This window comes from Mastomys coucha, unplaced genomic scaffold (genome assembly GCF_008632895.1).
Source record: "Mastomys coucha isolate ucsf_1 unplaced genomic scaffold, UCSF_Mcou_1 pScaffold13, whole genome shotgun sequence".
NCBI lineage: Eukaryota > Metazoa > Chordata > Mammalia > Rodentia > Muridae > Mastomys > Mastomys coucha.
Window position 1 is genome coordinate 53,929,482 of NW_022196895.1, and position 17,249 is coordinate 53,946,730.

Genomic DNA, 17,249 nt, shown 5'->3' on the forward strand with positions numbered 1-17,249 from the left:
ATTCATTTTTAAGGAGTTAGATTTTAATGTATGTGCAAAATAATGTTTTAAAATGAATCTTGGTAGTGGAGTGTATTCAGGTAGCCTTCAAATTCTTTGTTTAGTTGTATAATATCAAAACTAAATAAAAAGAAGCAACTACCATATTTTCTTACTTATTCATGGAATTAGAACAGTATATTAGAGATCAAACTTAGTAGTATATTATGGCTTCACGATTTCTTAAGAACAAAGAATGTATCTCAATTCTTTTCCCATAATAAAAATAACAAAAATATCAACACATTTGTTTTGGAAACTCTAATCAAACTTTACTATTCATGCTATCTATAGCAAGAGGAACTTCTCATTCATCCTAAGGGGATTTTCTTTCCCAAAACAAACTTATTTATAATGCACAGGATATGAGGAGGATTAATTCTCAATGTCGTGAGAAAGGAAAGTAAATATTGTAAAAGACTGGTGCACTATGAGCTGATGGTCATGCGAAATAAGCATCTGACCTGCTTCCAAGTAGAAGGGCAAAGTGTGTCACAGTTATTGACTTTTTAAACTCTGTTGGTGCCAAGGAGACAGTGGCTTGCCACTCACCAGAACCTCTGACAGGACAGGCCTCAGGAATGGTCCCGATGCCCCAGCAGCGGCCGGGCTCACAACAGCACTGAGCTTTAGCCATTCTGCCTGGGAGTTCTTGTGCACAACGGCCATTCACCAGGCCAGAGAAGCATGTCCCAGTTCTCTGATCTGAAGATGTAAAGGAAAAACAGAAGACACAGCAGAGTTAGCTCCAGGTGCAATCATTTCCCATGTTAGGCAAATAGGGGAGAGTGGAATTTCACTGACTTAATCTTTTTTTTTTTATATACCAGTTCATTCCTTGCCTCTTAATTCTTACACATTTGATCATTGTTTTACTCCTTTATTCAGCAAAGGGTCCTTTGATTAGTGATTCTATGTCCTGTTCCTTGGATAAGAAAGTGAAGGGTATGTAAATCTGAGGCAAGCTTCCATTGACAGGTCAAACAGCTCTGGAGCTCAAGGAAGGAAGAGTGGCAACCCAACATTGGTCTCTGCAACCCTATTCCTGTTCAAGATACTCTTTGAAACCGAGGAGTTGGGGGGTTGTGCTTTGTTAGCTGAGACTGGCCTAGAGCTTACAATGTATCTCAGACCTGCATCAAACGACCCACATGTGTCCTGAGGTCTGCCACTGAGATCTATGTAGCTATTTGCTTTGCAACAATGTCTAACGAAGATGCTGACTTAAAGATCCATCAGAGGCCACCTGAGACACTGACCTCACACTTAAACAGTGGTAATAACTGCAAAAGCAGCATGCAAGGCAAGAAGAGAATCAGTTGCAGCCATACATAGAACAGGGTTCCATCTGACTTAATAAGAGAAGACTATAATCATAGGGGCCCTAAGGTCATTGGGATTTGAAGGCAATGTTGTGAAGTTTTCGGATGGTTTCAATTAGACAAAAGATAGTGGCTGACATTTTTAGGATCATAATTGGTGTGAGAAGAGATGGAAGAGCAGCAAAAGGATACAGGAGATGTTCAGGAGAGCAATGGCTTTGATGAGAGCAGCAGTAAGGTCTGTGTTATAAAGAGCACTTGGCAGACACGTTTGAAGACAGGCCTAGTGGGAAATCACTTACATGCTGGATGTAAGAGAAAGAGTCTTGGAAATTTCCTGAGTTTTGACTTGGACTGCTCAGATGGCAATGAATAGGAAATAAGCAGTCTGAGAGGGTAGCAGGCAAGGCTTCTCTGTGGTCCACAATACACTTCGGCTGTTGAAGCAATGAGCTTGAAGCTCAGGGGGATACTCAAGGCGAATATGTGTTATCTGGGAGTTCCCAGCACACATCCATAATCTAAAACTGTAAGGCTGGATGAGGTATTTTGTAAGAACTCAGGGTAGCTAAGGAAGTCACATGAGAAGCGAAGCAAGGTAATGACCAGAGGCATTACTGAGTTTGGCAGTACTGTTGTAGTAAAGCCTTGGTACCTTAACTGAGGGATTTGTGGTAGGAAATTAACATGAAAACTTGAGTCTGATAGAGCACACCCAGTCAACTAAATTGAGAAAGAATCAGAATGGCAGAAAACACAGGAAGAAAAATTGTAACGGTAATAAAAGGCTCTCAACTCCAAACCGTACAGGAATTAAAAAAAAAAAATCAAATCATCGGCAAACTTGATAGACAACCACTTTTCTTTTAACAAATGAAGTTAGCTACATACTATTGAAACGTGATCAAGATCCTTTGTCAAATAAACATACAAACAAAAACAAAACAAAAAACAAGCCCCCAGGATTATGACAGATAGTCAAGGCAGCCCTCAAGCTTACTGTGGAGCCCAGAGCAGGTTCAAACTTGACCTTCCTTCCTCAGTCTCTGAAGTGCTCTGAAGTGGATGCATGCCACTGTGCCTGGCTATTCAAAGACATTTTCTCCAGGATCATAAGAAGATGGAGGCAATACTCAGGAGCCTCACACCAGTGATGCCAACAGAGAGAAAGAATTCATTCTCTCCAGGGACAAGCTTCCTGATAGTTTATACAGACCTGAATGGTCAGTCCTAAACACAAGTAAATACAAGCTACACTAAAAAGACTAAGTTACACACACACACACACACACATACACACACACATATGCACACTCACATGTATTTAACAATATTAATTAAAGTAAGAGAGATCATCAATCTGATAGGAGTATGGGAGGGGTTGGAAAGAGGGATAGAAATGGTATAAATACAGTACTCATAAAATATTCTTCAAAACTAAATTAAAAATTTGTTGCAAGGAATTCCAGTGATGGATACAGCTGACACTCCTGGCTCTAATTACGCAGTCTAACATAAATACATTATTTTCCCAATGGTCCATAGCATTCTCAGATTGCTTCCAACCCAGCAGGAAACAGATGAGCTGTCTCATAGATAGCCAATAAGATGTAGAATGCACCCTCACATTTAGAGTAGATGTTCAGCTTGCTTTCAAGCAAAGTACAGGACTGGCCACATGCATCACACTTAAGGCCATCATGGGAGACAGACTAAGACTCTTAGGAGCTGAGTTTGAACAGTTGGTAGCTATGAGTGACTTCCCAGGTCGATTTCTACTGTAAAGTGAGTCGTGGGAACACGTTTAAGGACATCCATTCTGGGAACCGAGGGATCATATTCTTAACTCTACTTGATTGCTGAGCTTCCCAGGGACAAGATGTAAATAAAGATAAGAAAGCCCTGAACTCTTAAGAATAATTCCCCCATACTATAGCATCCAACCAGTGCAACAAGATAGGATGAAAATGTAACATTTGGCAAGGCTTCTACAAGGCTATGGTTGTAGCACGTCTGAAAACAAAATCAAAATCACAGCCCTGAGTCAAGAGGCCTAGACGTACTTCCATAACTGTATTTAATATTTCTTACTCATAGATCAGAGCTGGTGGGAAAATGAAATAAAACAGCAGGTTTTGGTTGCTGTTGTTTTTGTTGTTGTTGTTGTTTTGTCAACCAAGTAGTAGATTGTCTACTGGAAACATCCCTCATAATGAAATTATCCTGAAAACTATGATGGTGTACAGACAAAAAAGCACTCTGCTTCACATGAAAAGCAGGAGAAAAGGAGGGAGGGGCAAAAGAAATGGAGACAGGAGATTTGGGAATTACGTGTGTAACTGGGTTGGTTCACTTTTCAGTTTCTCGTAAAGTACAGGTACATCAAGCCTCTGCTCTAGTTTCACAAGGCTCAAAGCATACAAAACAGAAAGTCCTCCGCTATGCTACCCACCACAATGTGACTAGGCGCTGCCTCAAAGAACAGTGGCCTGAGGGCATTCGTGACCCAGGGAACACAGTGACCCAGGGAACACAGTGCATGCCCATCTCTATGCTGCCTCTGCCTGCAGAAAGGGAGGAGCTGCCTCTTTGACACTGCACCTCACACAAAGCTTCCACTTTGAAAAATTTCAAAGAAATACAGTTTCTCAGGTAAAGACACACCATATAACTAGACAAGGTCAATGCAGGTAGAGGACTTGGACACGGAGTCCAACACGGAGAAATCTCAGAGGAGTTCCACAAACTCCAAAGATAACGGAGCAGTAACGGTGATGTGATCCGTGCAAAGGATCCAGACACAGTAAAGAAAAGGAAGCTGAGTAAATAGTGGGTTTGACATCAGAGGGACTACAGCAACCTGACAAGTAGGTACCACTTTAAGTCATTCATAGTTAAAGATTAGTTAGTACCTGAATTGTTTTTAATGTTTGAGCAATGAAAGCCTAACCTAAGGATAATGTAAAGAAAAGGCTATACACAAGGAGAAAACTGTCTTAGACAAGCTCTATGTTCTCTGTGCCTGAAAGGGGCCACAGCTGGGCTAAGGAGCCTCACAAATACATTAAACATGGCTGCCAGATGCAAATGGAGAGAGAGGTTACTGGTCGGGGTGGTTTGTATGTAGACATTCTCATCAATGTTGTCCTGAGGGACAAAGATGGGAAATGTTATAGAAAGTTTGGGACATGTGGGGATGAAAGGGAACAGGGAACCATCTAATAAGAGGGCTAGAAGAAGGCATAGACACAATAACAGGCAACATTCTACACATACAAACCTTTCAGAAATTTCTAGCAATGTCATAAGGCAATCTCAGGCCCATGAAATCCAAAGTAAATCCAAAGTGGGAGAAAGAACAAATCCAAACTATATCAAATAATGTTTATAGAGGCCCATGGTAAAAGCTTTCAATAAATCTAACCCCCGTAGTAGACTGGTAACAGCTCTTCCAGTAACTAACAGTAACGGCAGAATTAATTCTGTAGGTGAGGAGAAATCTGAACACCAAACCATTGAGTTTCATCTCATGGGCATAGAGTCTACCAGCCACAAACTAGAGAGGCCATTCCTTTTCAAACACGCATGGAAGATTTCGAAAAACTAAGCATTTGCTCTGCCAGCAGCAAACACCAGAGACTTCTCTGACCAGAAGGAATGTCATGAAATTGGTTATCAGTAGTCAAAGAAACCCTACCAAGAAAACTCTACCCAGTTCAGCACGTTGCACGTGTTCAGGCATGACATTCCATTTGGAATGAGGTCACGCATATAAAATGTTAATGTAAAGCACAAGATAGCAAGTTTATTAGGAAGCCATTCTACGTGGGCCCCCAGCCTTTAGTTGTCTGCTAGGATACTGCAAGTTCAATAACTGTATTTGTCACGAATGCCGAAGAATGAGTGACTCATGTCCCCCGCTACAAACAAACAAACAAACAAATAGTTCTGCTTTATACTGACGGACATGCCGATGCAAATAGGAAAACAGAGCTTCACTTAAAAACACGACCGCATGCTAAGCAGCTGCTTAGTTATGTATTTTATTTCATACACCACATCACCATTATGTGGGAATGTGGAAAAAATTTTGTATTAAAAAGGGATCTTCTTCCTGTGGGGTTGCAAACCTCTTCAACTCCTTCATTCCTTTCTCTAACTCCTCTACTGGAGACCCCAAGCTCAGTCCAAATGTTGGTTGTGAGCATCTGCCTCTGTATTTGTAAGGCTCTGGCAGGGTCTCTCAGGAGACAGCCATATCAGGCTCCTTTCAGCACGCACTTCTTGGCATCCACAATAGTGTCTGGGTTTTGTAATTGTATATGGGATGGATCCCCAGGTGGAACAGTCTCTGGATGGCCTTTCCTTCAGTCTCTGCTCTACACTTTATCTCCATATTTGCTCCTGTGAGTATTTTGTTCTCCTTCTAAGAAGGATCGAAGCACCCACACTTTGGTCTTCCTTCTTCTTGAGCTTCACATGGTCTGTGAGTTGTACTTTGGTTATTTGGAGCTTTTGGGCTAATAGCCACTCATCAGTGAATGCATACCATATGTGTTCTTTTGCGATTGGGTTACCTCAGTCAGGATGACATTTTTTAGTACAATATCAACCAACCAGACCCCTCAGAGCTCCCAGGGACTAAGCCATCAACAAAGGAGTACACATGGCTCCAGTTGCATATGTAGCAGAGGATGGTCTTGTCATGCATCAATGGGAGGAGAGGTCCTTGGTCCTATGAAGGCTCAATGGATGCCCCAGTGTAGGGCAATGAAGGGTGGGGAAGTGGGTGTGGGTGGGTGGGTGGGTGGAAGAACACCTTCATAGAAGCAGGGAGAGGGAGGATGGGATAGGGGGTTGCTGGGAGAGGGGGGGAATCCGGGAAAGGAGCTAACATTTGAAATGTTAATACAGAAAATGTCCAATAAAAAATAAGAATAAAAAAATAAAAAGGGGTCTTTAAATTGAAAAAAATATTAATAATCACTAGTAATAAAAATTAGTATCCTAAAAGCATTAGTTTTCCTTTATAGGATTGTGGACTAGTTTATTACACTGTTCGTCTTTGACTCTCCTAGTTTTCATAAACACACATAATGAGGTATTTCAGGTCCTTCCTCAAGTGTTTTCTTGCAAATGTACCAGGAATCAGCACTAGACGTAATCCAGATGCCTACACATTATACACACCATTGCCATCACTCTGATACTTGAAGAGCATGTGGCTGCCATCAAAGGAGGTCGTTGAAGGGTTGTCTTCCTCTTTGACTGACAGGCTCCACCCCATACCTCTGCTTGCTCATCTGTTTTCAGGCCTCATCCTGCTTTGAGCTCTTGATGGACACTCATGTATTCAGCATCAGCCTCAGGCTTTTTAATTCTATTGCCAACCAGTCTCTCACTCACTTCTTTCCCAAACAAGCTCTGCCCAGACTCTCCTACATCCACATGGAATATACTCTCGGCACCCGGGTTGCTCACCGGACTTCCTTGTTTGGAAGCTCCCATCCCTCCCTCCCATAGATCCAGCTCTTACGCATTTATCGAGATCTTCATTAGTGTTCATCTCCTTGAGAATTTTCTTACCAAGGTTTTTTGTTCTTTTGTTTTTGGTTTTTATTTGTATGTGTGTGTGTGTGTGTGTGTGTGTGTGTGTGTGTGTGTGTGTGGCATTGCAGGTATTATGCGTATCTCTGTGTGGACACGTATGTAAAGGGATACATGTTCAAGAATGTGGACATATGAATAGGAGCCCAAAATTGAGGACAAGCATCTTCCTCAGTTGCTCCCCGACTTACTTTATTGAGCAGAGTTTCTCACTGACCCTGGAGATAACTAGTTCTGGCTTGTCTGCTCTGGGGGGATCTCCTGTTTCTGCCTTCTGACTGCTGGGATTACAAACAGCTGCCCCACCTTCCTGGCTTCTGTGTGGGTTGGGGGGGGGCTAATCTCTGCCTTCGAGCTTGGGGAGCAAGAACTTAAATTCATCCAGGCTTCTCTCCAACACTCCCCTTAAAAAGTTTCACTTTAATTATCCATGTTTAAAACATCTTTGTTTGTTATTATTCTTTGTTTGTTGTTGGTGGTTATTGTTACATGCGGAGGTCAGAGACAACTGTGTGGAGGTCAGAGACAACTATGTGGAGGTCAGAGACAACTGTGTGGAGGCAGTTCTCTGCTTCCACCTTTATGTGGGATCTGGGGATCAAACCCAGGTCATGAGGCTTGTATAAGTACTCTGCAGTTGGGCCATCCTGGTGGGCTTATCCTTTCCTTTACTTAATGGTACCCTTTACACAGGAAAATTATTTAGTATTGAGTTACTTCCTCCCTTAAACTTACATATTCGGGAAAGGGCGCTCGAGTACACACACACACACACACACACACACACACACACACACACACACACGTACACTTCACATTATCTTTTCAGGTTTGTAACAGACTTTTTCAGATGAGGCTGTGCAATGAGACATGGAAAGCTGGAGGAGAAGGTATCCGAATGTTGTGATGACATCGCTTTCTGCAAGAATTTCTAAATGTTTAATCACTTTTCTAAACCATTGTTGCCTCCGGCTGGCGGTAGCCTGTTCCAGTTGAAGGCCTCTGCTAGCTAGCTCTGTAAGCACAGAGAGTCAGACCCCTCCGCCTGCATCCGGCTTGCTCTGTGTGGTTTAAATATTCATTACTCATTACTGCTTGTGCCAGTCATTCTGCAGGGCCTGTATTAAATTGTGGAAATTAGGTATTAATGATGCCCAAGGGGAGCGAATTCCAAAATGACATAAGGCTCGTTAAATCATGCTATTAAAATACTTTTAAAGAAAAGACTTATTAGTGACACTTCAACTCTTTTTAAATGTGGCAAATGTTAGTGTCTATGTTAAAGATTTTTTTCTTGGATTTTTAAAAAAAATTTTGATTAACACACTAGGTAAAATTAAGTTAGGATTTGTCTTCCTAATTTAGCATTAAATGACACGGGAAAGCTCTGGTATTTGAAGATTAAAATGACTAGCTAAATGCCTCTGTTCCATGAAACTCTTTACTTGTCCATGAGAGAAAGGACTGAGCTCCCTGACGTTTTATAACGTGGTTTAGACTTTGCTGATTTTCTTATGATTCTGTAGGGAGAACTGTGTGAAACAGGACAAGGAAGCAGGGCAGAGTTACAAACTCGCAGAACAAAGTTCAAATAGCATGCCATTTCATACTAAAGAAAATTCTGAGGTAATCCAGCTCAGTGTCATTTGCATGTCCACTATGCACTCACAGAACAAACAACAGAGGGGGATTCATATATTCATGACATACGACTCAATCATAAATAAATTCCATCTAAGAAAATAAACACTTGGAATTTTAAAACCCAAAAGCTTCTCACACATTAGAATGCTGTATTTGTTTTTCTTCTCACATACGGAAACACATCCTTATTCAAAATACAATACAGTATCTTAAAAATTAAGCTGTTTACTTAGTTTTAGCACTGGTTTCTAATTCTTCAGAGTCATTTTCCACTTTCCTATTTTAGGGCACCCTCCCTCTGCCCCCAGGAATAGAATATTTCCCCTGAGATGAAGGGGATTAAGTGGAGGCCCAGGACTCAGCTTCAGGACTCGATGAATGGCATATGCAGGACCCTGACTCAGCCCCACACCATATTGTCCATCAGGAGGCCAAAAGACACAACGTTGTCATTAACCAAACAAGACTTCTATATCTAGTATCTCCTCATTCACTCCTCTGGTGGTTTTCCCACGCATTCAAATGCATTCGCTCAGCAGGAAATGCATACATGTTATAAGGACAACATTTAATTGGGGCTGGTTTACAGGTTCAGAGGTTCAGTCCATTATCATCAAGGTGGGAGCATGGCAGCATCCAGATGTAACATGAAGGCTAAGATGCTTGAGGCTGACTATGGCAGGAGACATTGTCTGATTGGTTGGGAAAGGACAAGTACTGGAGTGGGGACAATAGACCCTGAAATATGGGGTATGTGGATAGTAGAGAAGGGCCTCAACCATTTTGTCCAAGAAGACAATTGAAATTATGTAGGGGGAGATATTAAAAATAACTTCTAATTTGAGGCTCAAAGAATGAGTAAGATTTAATAAGTATGGAAAGGAGAAACCATGATCATCCAGGGAGAGGAGTTTGTAGGCAAACAAGACAGTGCCATCACCTTTAGCAATGAGAGATATGTAAGGCTGGAGACAGTTACAGACAAGCTCAGAAACAAGCTGGACTGGATTCTTAAAGGCCCTGGAGCCCAATAAAGACTTGGGTGTGATGGTTTGTATATGCTTGGTCCAGGGAGTGGCACTATTAGGGGTTGCGGTCTTGTTGGAGTAGGTGTGTCGCTGTGGGGTGGGCTTAAGACCCTCATCCTAGCTGCCTGGAAGCCAGTATACCACTAGCAGCCTTTAGATGAAGATGTAGAACTCTCAGCTCCTCCTGCACCATGCCTGCCTGGATGCTGCCCTCTTGCCTTGATGATAATGGACTGAACCTCTGAACCTGTAAGCCAGCCCCAATTAAATGTTGTCCTTATAAGAGTTGCCTTGGTCATGGTATCTGTTCACAGCAGTAAAACCCAAACTAAGACATTGGGAGAAACAAAATTTTAATTCAGTGGTAAAACAATTAAGAAAACTCACTACTGTCTATATAAGTCTTGTGGTGAAATGTAGACGTATCTGGCTTTTCTTTTTCCTCTTAATAACAGAGATCATAATGTGACTGTGACTGTTGTACTGAATACTTTCTAAAGTTGAGGTAGAGAAACCATAGTTTGCCCAAGAACAATCCCTAAGTGAAAGCTGTCACTGTCACTCTCCCTACCACTCTTCCTCCTGTTACTGACATGTCTGTCCTGTTATTTATAATCTGTGAAGACAACATGGCCCTCTGATGGAAGCACATACACCTTTCATTCTCACTGATGGATGGCCTCAGCTAGTTTGGCGCCTAGTAGATAAGTGCATTTATCAAATGGGCTCAAGCCGTTGACTGCTGCTATGAGATTTTCATTTATCTCCTTAACTCTGTACTTTCAGCTCATGACTAGTTCACTTGGTCCCATCACTGGGATCCATAGATCTCTCAGGGAGGTACTGAAACACTAACTGCCAGACCAGGGGAGAGCTCTTCACTGATCCCTTCACTGGACCATGAAACTCTATTCTTCGGGCACTACTTTCTCTAATTCACCATACATAAATCTTGAGTGCTGTTATAGTCACTGTATATATTTTCCCATCCATTTTTAGCTACTATCAGCTCAGTTTTGGAACTGACTACGCTGAATGCTCAAGGCAAGAAAGGTAAACGGAGCTAACTCTCGCATGATTGTATATCGAAGGGCATTTCATTATCTCTGTTCTCACAAGACAGAAGCCCAAGGTATGCTGCCTGATGGACAACCTACATCATGACTGTGAAGTACAGAGCTTCATCTCTCTAAACGGAGCAGACCATGTAAGCATAACTGGCTTTAATTTGAATACACATGAGACACAAAATGAGGGGTGCCAATTCTTTCTTTGTAATAAATATTTTTTTACCAGAATAAGCTTTAAGTAAATAGATGCTGTCTGAGTTCATGATTCATAGCATCAGAAGAACGTTAAATGACTAGATTCCAGCTTCCCAACAGATTTTACATCTTTCTTATGCTCTGTGCCCGCAATGCTGGGCAACAATTACATCTTGAGCAAGTCTTTCTTTCTTCCAAAAAATGATCTTGACAACATAAAACTAAGCCAGATGGCTCCTGCAAGCAAAGACTTTACGAACAGTATCTGGTCTACCAATCCCCCCGTGATTCTAAATACTATTAAGGCCTTAGAACAACCCTTTCATCCGCTCACCCAATGGTTTTATAATCATTACCATCCTCATACCTGTTTGGGCTGTTCTGTCATTATAAAGAAGCCGTATATTGTACCTTCAAAACACAAGGCTTACCAATGCACCGCGAGCCATCTGCTGAGGTTACGAAGCCACGGGGACAGAGACAAAAATAGCTTCCCACGGTGTTGGAACAGTCACCAGTCTCACAGACCCCAGGAATCACGCTGCACTCATCGATGTCTAATCAAGGGAAGATAATTGAGAAAGGCCTTCGTTAAACAAAAGGATTTCCAAACTATGAGAGCACTCATGGCTGATTAGGTGGATCATATAACCCTGAAGATAGTCTTCTTTCAGGCCCTGAGGAATTTCTCGCACGTATCTCTGGGAACTGAGTTGAGAGCATCCTCCCAGGGCTGCAAAACAAGGCCAACTAAAGCAAAACTCTATATAGCCCTTTCCGCTCAAATGCAACTTAAATTGCAAATAAGTAAAGATGTCAAAGTTTTAGTTTCTGTTCTACATCAATGAGGGAATTACCCTACCAGGGCCCTTCAGAAAACACATATACAATTACCTCTTAAATATGGAATAATGTAATACAAACATATAGCTAATTTTTACAATAATCATTGGAACCAACAAATGGTATCGGATTATTATTATTTTTTCCCTATTTGGCTGTAGGGTGTGCTTTTGGTAGGTGCGTGTGAAAGTGGGACATTCTGGGAATAACTTCAGTTTGAAACAATATAGAACTATGGCAAAGGAAAAACCCGAGAGGCACTTGGAAGTGTCCACTTTCCTTACTGAGGGTCTCTGTGCTTATCTGCTCCGCTTAATTCTGGCAATTAACTGTTTCCTTTCACAGGAACAAAAGTCTGTTTTTTCTTAAATTGTCCCTAAAGCAGGGGAACCTGAGTATTTCTGTGTGCTTCCCTGTACTTCTCTTTTAATCCCGAGAGCAAAGAGAGGTGGAAAGTCAAAGAAAACCTCAATTAGGCACGCTGGGAGCTGAATGCTAATCCCTTTTACAAAAGGAAATGAGCCACTGGGAGAAACCCAGCCAGGGATACCAATGGTTGGCATTGTTCGCAGAGTAACTGGTGTAGTAAAGACCAATGAATAGAGGAAGCAATTATAAAAGTCATATAAACATAATTACTTAAAATCAAAGTAAATGGGAACATTTTGTTTCTTTTATGTTCTTGTCCTCTTGGGTTGTATACATTCTTTCGGAATGTCTCAATTTAAAAGACAGGGGAAATAATTGCATTTTAATTATAAATGCAAGGGAAAATGGTTAAGCTCCATAATTACCACCCTCGCCCTGTCCCTCCCCCCACCCCCCAAAAAGCCTCAGGGATCACTGCGGGAATAGAAAGGTCCTAAAGGGTGGTGAACTTCCACAGTGAAACAATGTGTCCTGAGCATGGCAGTCCACACAGAGTTCACGTGAACTTGCAGGGTCCTTGACAACATGCATAAGATGAAGCTAGCTAAAATCCCACCATGGAGAAGGAAGTGGACCTTAAAGCCTGCCATTAGTTGCGGAGCTATTGGCCAGAGAAAGGAGAGCCAGTTTTCTTAGGGAATTGGTCCCTGAGAAGCTACTCCGGAATAAACAGTCCTTACACTCATACACACACACAGGACTCAATACAATGTGGACTCAGAGGGCTTGAAAACAGAGCAGTTGGGGAGAAATGAGGAGGAAGAGAGAGGAGGGGAGAGCATGCGAACATTTGAACAAAGACATATACAAGTATGACATTCTCCATCAGAAAGTAATTAAAATTATAAAATGGAAAGTATTAGAAACAAACAATTTAAAGTTTTAAATAATAGCACACAAAGTTAGCCATTCCCTTTTGGTATCCCTCCATGGGTCCCCTCCTTTCCTTTTCACCCATTTATTCTGGCAAATCGCTAGGCTAATTGATTGCATCACAAAGCAACCGTAGGTTTCGCCATTTCCTCTGTATGTTCTTCGAAAAGAAGGCTAACATTCAGATGTCATCTTAAATACTATCTTCATCTGAGATTCGATCGCTGCTGAAGGATGGGGGCACAAATCCACCCCTACCAATCCCCGAGAGATCAGAATCCTAACATGAATTGCTTGCACAAATGAGGAGCAAATGTGTAATGTGGTACTAGCCCTCCCGTCAGCCTTCACCTGCAAAATGAAACCATATGTGCAAATTAGGACCTGTTGCATCTTCCTGCCCCGTGATTTCAGACAATGGAGAGGGGCGTGGAGATGAAGCAGGTGCAGATAGACTGCAATCAACAAGTACTGTGATAAATCACCTCTCCCCAAGAGAGACAAAACCGAGAATATCATGATGTAAGCCCTGCATCTGTATTCTCTTCATTGTCCAAAAATATCAACAATTCAAGAGTTTGTGTAGTTTAGGATAAATGAAATTATAAGATCTCATGTCCTTCATCTGAACACTAATTTTCATGTACAAGCATTTCCTTAAAAAGTATGATTTTTGCCCAAAACCAAAAAGTGAAAGATGTCTGACATTTGAGGGAAGGTATTTTTGAAGAAATAGCTAGGATATAGACAAATACAATATTTTTGTTATGATAAAACACTGACCAAAAACAAAGGAAAGAAATTGTTTGTTTTTTTCCTTACAGCCACATACATTCCATTATTGAGGCAAGCCAAGACAGGAACTCAAGGAAGGAACCTGGAGACAGGACCTGAAGCTAAGATCATGTTGGAGGAGGGTTAATGCAATATTACAAAAATATCTCTTAAATTCTGAGAGACTGGAACCTTTGCTGGACCTCACATTCAAAGTTAATCATAGATCTAGAGGAGACTTCAGACTTAAGATGGCTACTTACATCTACTCACATAGTTTGTTTAACCTGCTTTTAAGAGAACAATGTAACAGTCGCTCTTACTTGCCTTGGGTTTCTCATGTAAACAACTTTTACAACCTAAGCTAATACATAGCTGTAATTTTGAGTAATATATTTTTCCATGCCCCGACCCAAATAATATGTGTGCATCATTTGCTGAAATCAGGAATATACAGAAGCTGTGAATAACTTCCTAAAATAAAGCATAAAGGTTGAAAGCAACCATTTATGGATATTGGTTGATAAACAATGATGCTTGCTATCCGGGTCAGTTGGGATCGGTTGGAGCCAGTGACTTAATCCCTTGTGAAGCTCTGTTAAAGGTTTCTGTAAAGTATCCTATTCCTTCCCCATGTTTCTGTAGAGTTCAATAAAGATAAAAGCCCTTTGGGAGAGACAGACACGCAGATACAATAGACAAATGTATGGACAGACACAGGTGCAGACACAGGCAAGGAAGGATTCAGGCCCATACAGCAAACGACAGGAGACAGAAGACTCAGGGAGTGTGAAGCTGACAATCTGAATCTGTACTCGCTCTTGGTTGGATGACTCCTGATGGGAAACACTTTTCTGTCCTTAGTGTAATAGCAATGCATTGTTCGTGACTCAGAGTTGGTCACTAATACACTTCGTCCATGCAGAGGAATGCTCTTTACTGGCTTTCTCCTCACGGCTTGCTCAGTGTGCCTTTTTCTACCACTTAAAATGCCTACCCAAGGATAGTATCACTCACAGTCGACTGGACTCTCTCACGTCCATCAATTAAGAAAATGCCAAGCAGACTTGCCCATTGGCCAATCTGATGGTGGCAATTCCTCAAACAAACTATCATCTTCCTGGTTGACTCTAATTTTTTTTTTTTTTGTTAGCTTGATAAAAAAACTAACCAGCATCCTATGGCATTCAATTTTGAGGTTTTCTGTTAAAATGTTCATTATAAAAAAAAAATCTGTGTGTTTAGAATGAGATAGAAACCATAAAAGATAGGGTTCAAAACAGACTCATGCCACACACATTCTGTTTTGAGGCTGGGGGTTCTGTAAAAAGAAGATGATTTTTTAAAAAAGTTATTTTAAGCAAATTACTGCCCCAAATTTTAAGAATTATAGAGATAGGTGAAAACAAGACAAACAAGCAATCAACCAAACCCAGAAACATAATAATGGTCCAGACATTGTACATTTCAGTGTAAGAATGCCTAGTATGTATGCACCTAATAAAATTTAGCATTAACATTTTTGATCAGTGGGCCACATGAACTTAGTTCTTTATAAGTCATTTATTCAGGACTCTATTTTATAACCAGATTTGGAAGAAGGCCTATAAAATGAACATCACACACTGATGTTTGTATAAGCAAGTGTGTTTGAAGGTGGCAGGTCTATTCAAGGGAAAAGGCAAAACCATTCTGCCATCTTCCCCCACATCTTGAACATTTTGAGCTTTTAAAGTGAGTGGGGAGCTTTACTTTTCAAGTCTCAGAAAGACTTATTTAAACACAAGTCAGAGATTTAACAGCATCGTGGCTGAAAGTCCAGGAAACATGGACCTCAGGATTGGTTAGGTCAATGTCTCCTGTTGGGGGTCACAAGGCACCTGGGCTGATGTTCTACCACCATATTAACCTTGTAAAAATATAGGAGGATCAAGATGGCATGCTGAGAATGGACGGGGTCAAGGAGATCTTTCTCCTGTGCTCCACAAAAATGCAGATTAAACTTTCACACCCAGCTGTCTAAACAGTCTGCTTCTTGTGTTACTTTACTATGAATTCTAAGGGTCTATGAATTGATACAGGCATGGTACAGAGAAAAACTAGATTCTTCCTTGGCTTGGCCAAACTGGTAATACCCCCATTTTCCTTTACATTTTCTGTTTCCTGAAAAGTTTTTTGAAAATAGGGAGGCTCGGGCAGTTAGTTACAGACTTGATCATTTGGTGACAGCCTTTTTGTTCTCTGACAGTATCTTCCATCTGCTTACCCTACTGGGGTCAAGAGGGCTACAGTGAGCAGAGCTGGATGGGTCATCCAGTAAAACACAGGTTGTCTCTCCAGAGTCTCTGCCTTCTTAAGAGGAAGAAAAGCTCTCTAAGAAAGTCCCCATAAATCTCCTTCATCCTAAAACTCAAATTGTCTCACAGGCAATACCAGAATACGTCCTTAATCTGAGCAGTGTCTTCACCAGCTTAAGCCTGGAGTCCTCAACACAACGAAGTTTAGACTCATACTGAACAGGAAGTAGAAGAGTGTGGGTGAGTCTGAATCGTCGTACTGTTGACACGAGCATGCATGGCCAGGAAATTTTGGGGTACACTGCATAATTAGGAAGACACATGCCAAATCCTGGAGCACCACCTGTAGAGCATTGTATTTTATTCTGAAGGATGGGTCTACTTTCTAAGAAAGATTTTAGATAAAACAAGAGTGTTGCCTGAAGGAACAATATTGCAGGATGCCCGAAGCTAGGCTTGAGGAAGAAGAAAACCATTCAAGAAGGAAACAGGACAAAATGACAGGACTTTGTCACTGGGAAGATATATTAGACATTGACCTTGATTGACAGATAGAGGATGCAGAACGATTATGGGCTTGTACCACAGTAAGAGCCAAGATTTTAAGCTGTACTAAATACAAAACAAACAAACAAAAGGACTTTATGTATTTATGTTCATTTAAGAAAATAATAGTAGTGATGTATTATTTTGAAATATACAGTTAATATGTTTGGAGTTATTTAAAATTTATACTGAGAAAAACATGTATTTTCTGTATTGCTGTAGACCAGCATCTACATAAGACTGTTAAATTGATTGTTGTTTTATATCAAACAACTTTTATAATACTCATTTTTATTGTTATAATATTTTATAAAATTTAAAAAATATGACAAAAAAGATATTGTAGGTATTGAAGGGGGGTCTCTGGGAGGAGTTGGGGTACAAAAGGGAAATAAGAATGTGATTCAATTCTATTTACTTAAAATACATTTTTAAATGTTAACAAATTCAGATAAATGGAAATCATGTAACTTCCCATCATAATGCAATAAAGCTTAAATCGGAGAGAGAGAAAGAGAGAGAGAGGGAGGGAGGAAGGCAGGGAGGGGGAGAGAGAGAGAGAGAGAGAGAGAGAGAGAGAGA

General features: G+C 41.0%; 1 protein-coding gene across 1 annotated transcript in view; it reads right to left on the reverse strand.

The window, feature by feature from the left end:
- Nucleotides 1-17,249, reverse strand: part of Fbn2 (fibrillin 2) — a 211,239-nt gene that overhangs the window by 106,913 nt on the left and 87,077 nt on the right. The window contains exons 8-9 of the mRNA XM_031365738.1: nt 11,337-11,462; nt 592-744 (exon numbers count right to left, since the gene is read on the reverse strand). Of these exons, the coding sequence (XP_031221598.1) occupies nt 592-744; nt 11,337-11,462 (279 nt within the window). The remainder of the gene's footprint in view (nt 1-591; nt 745-11,336; nt 11,463-17,249) is intronic.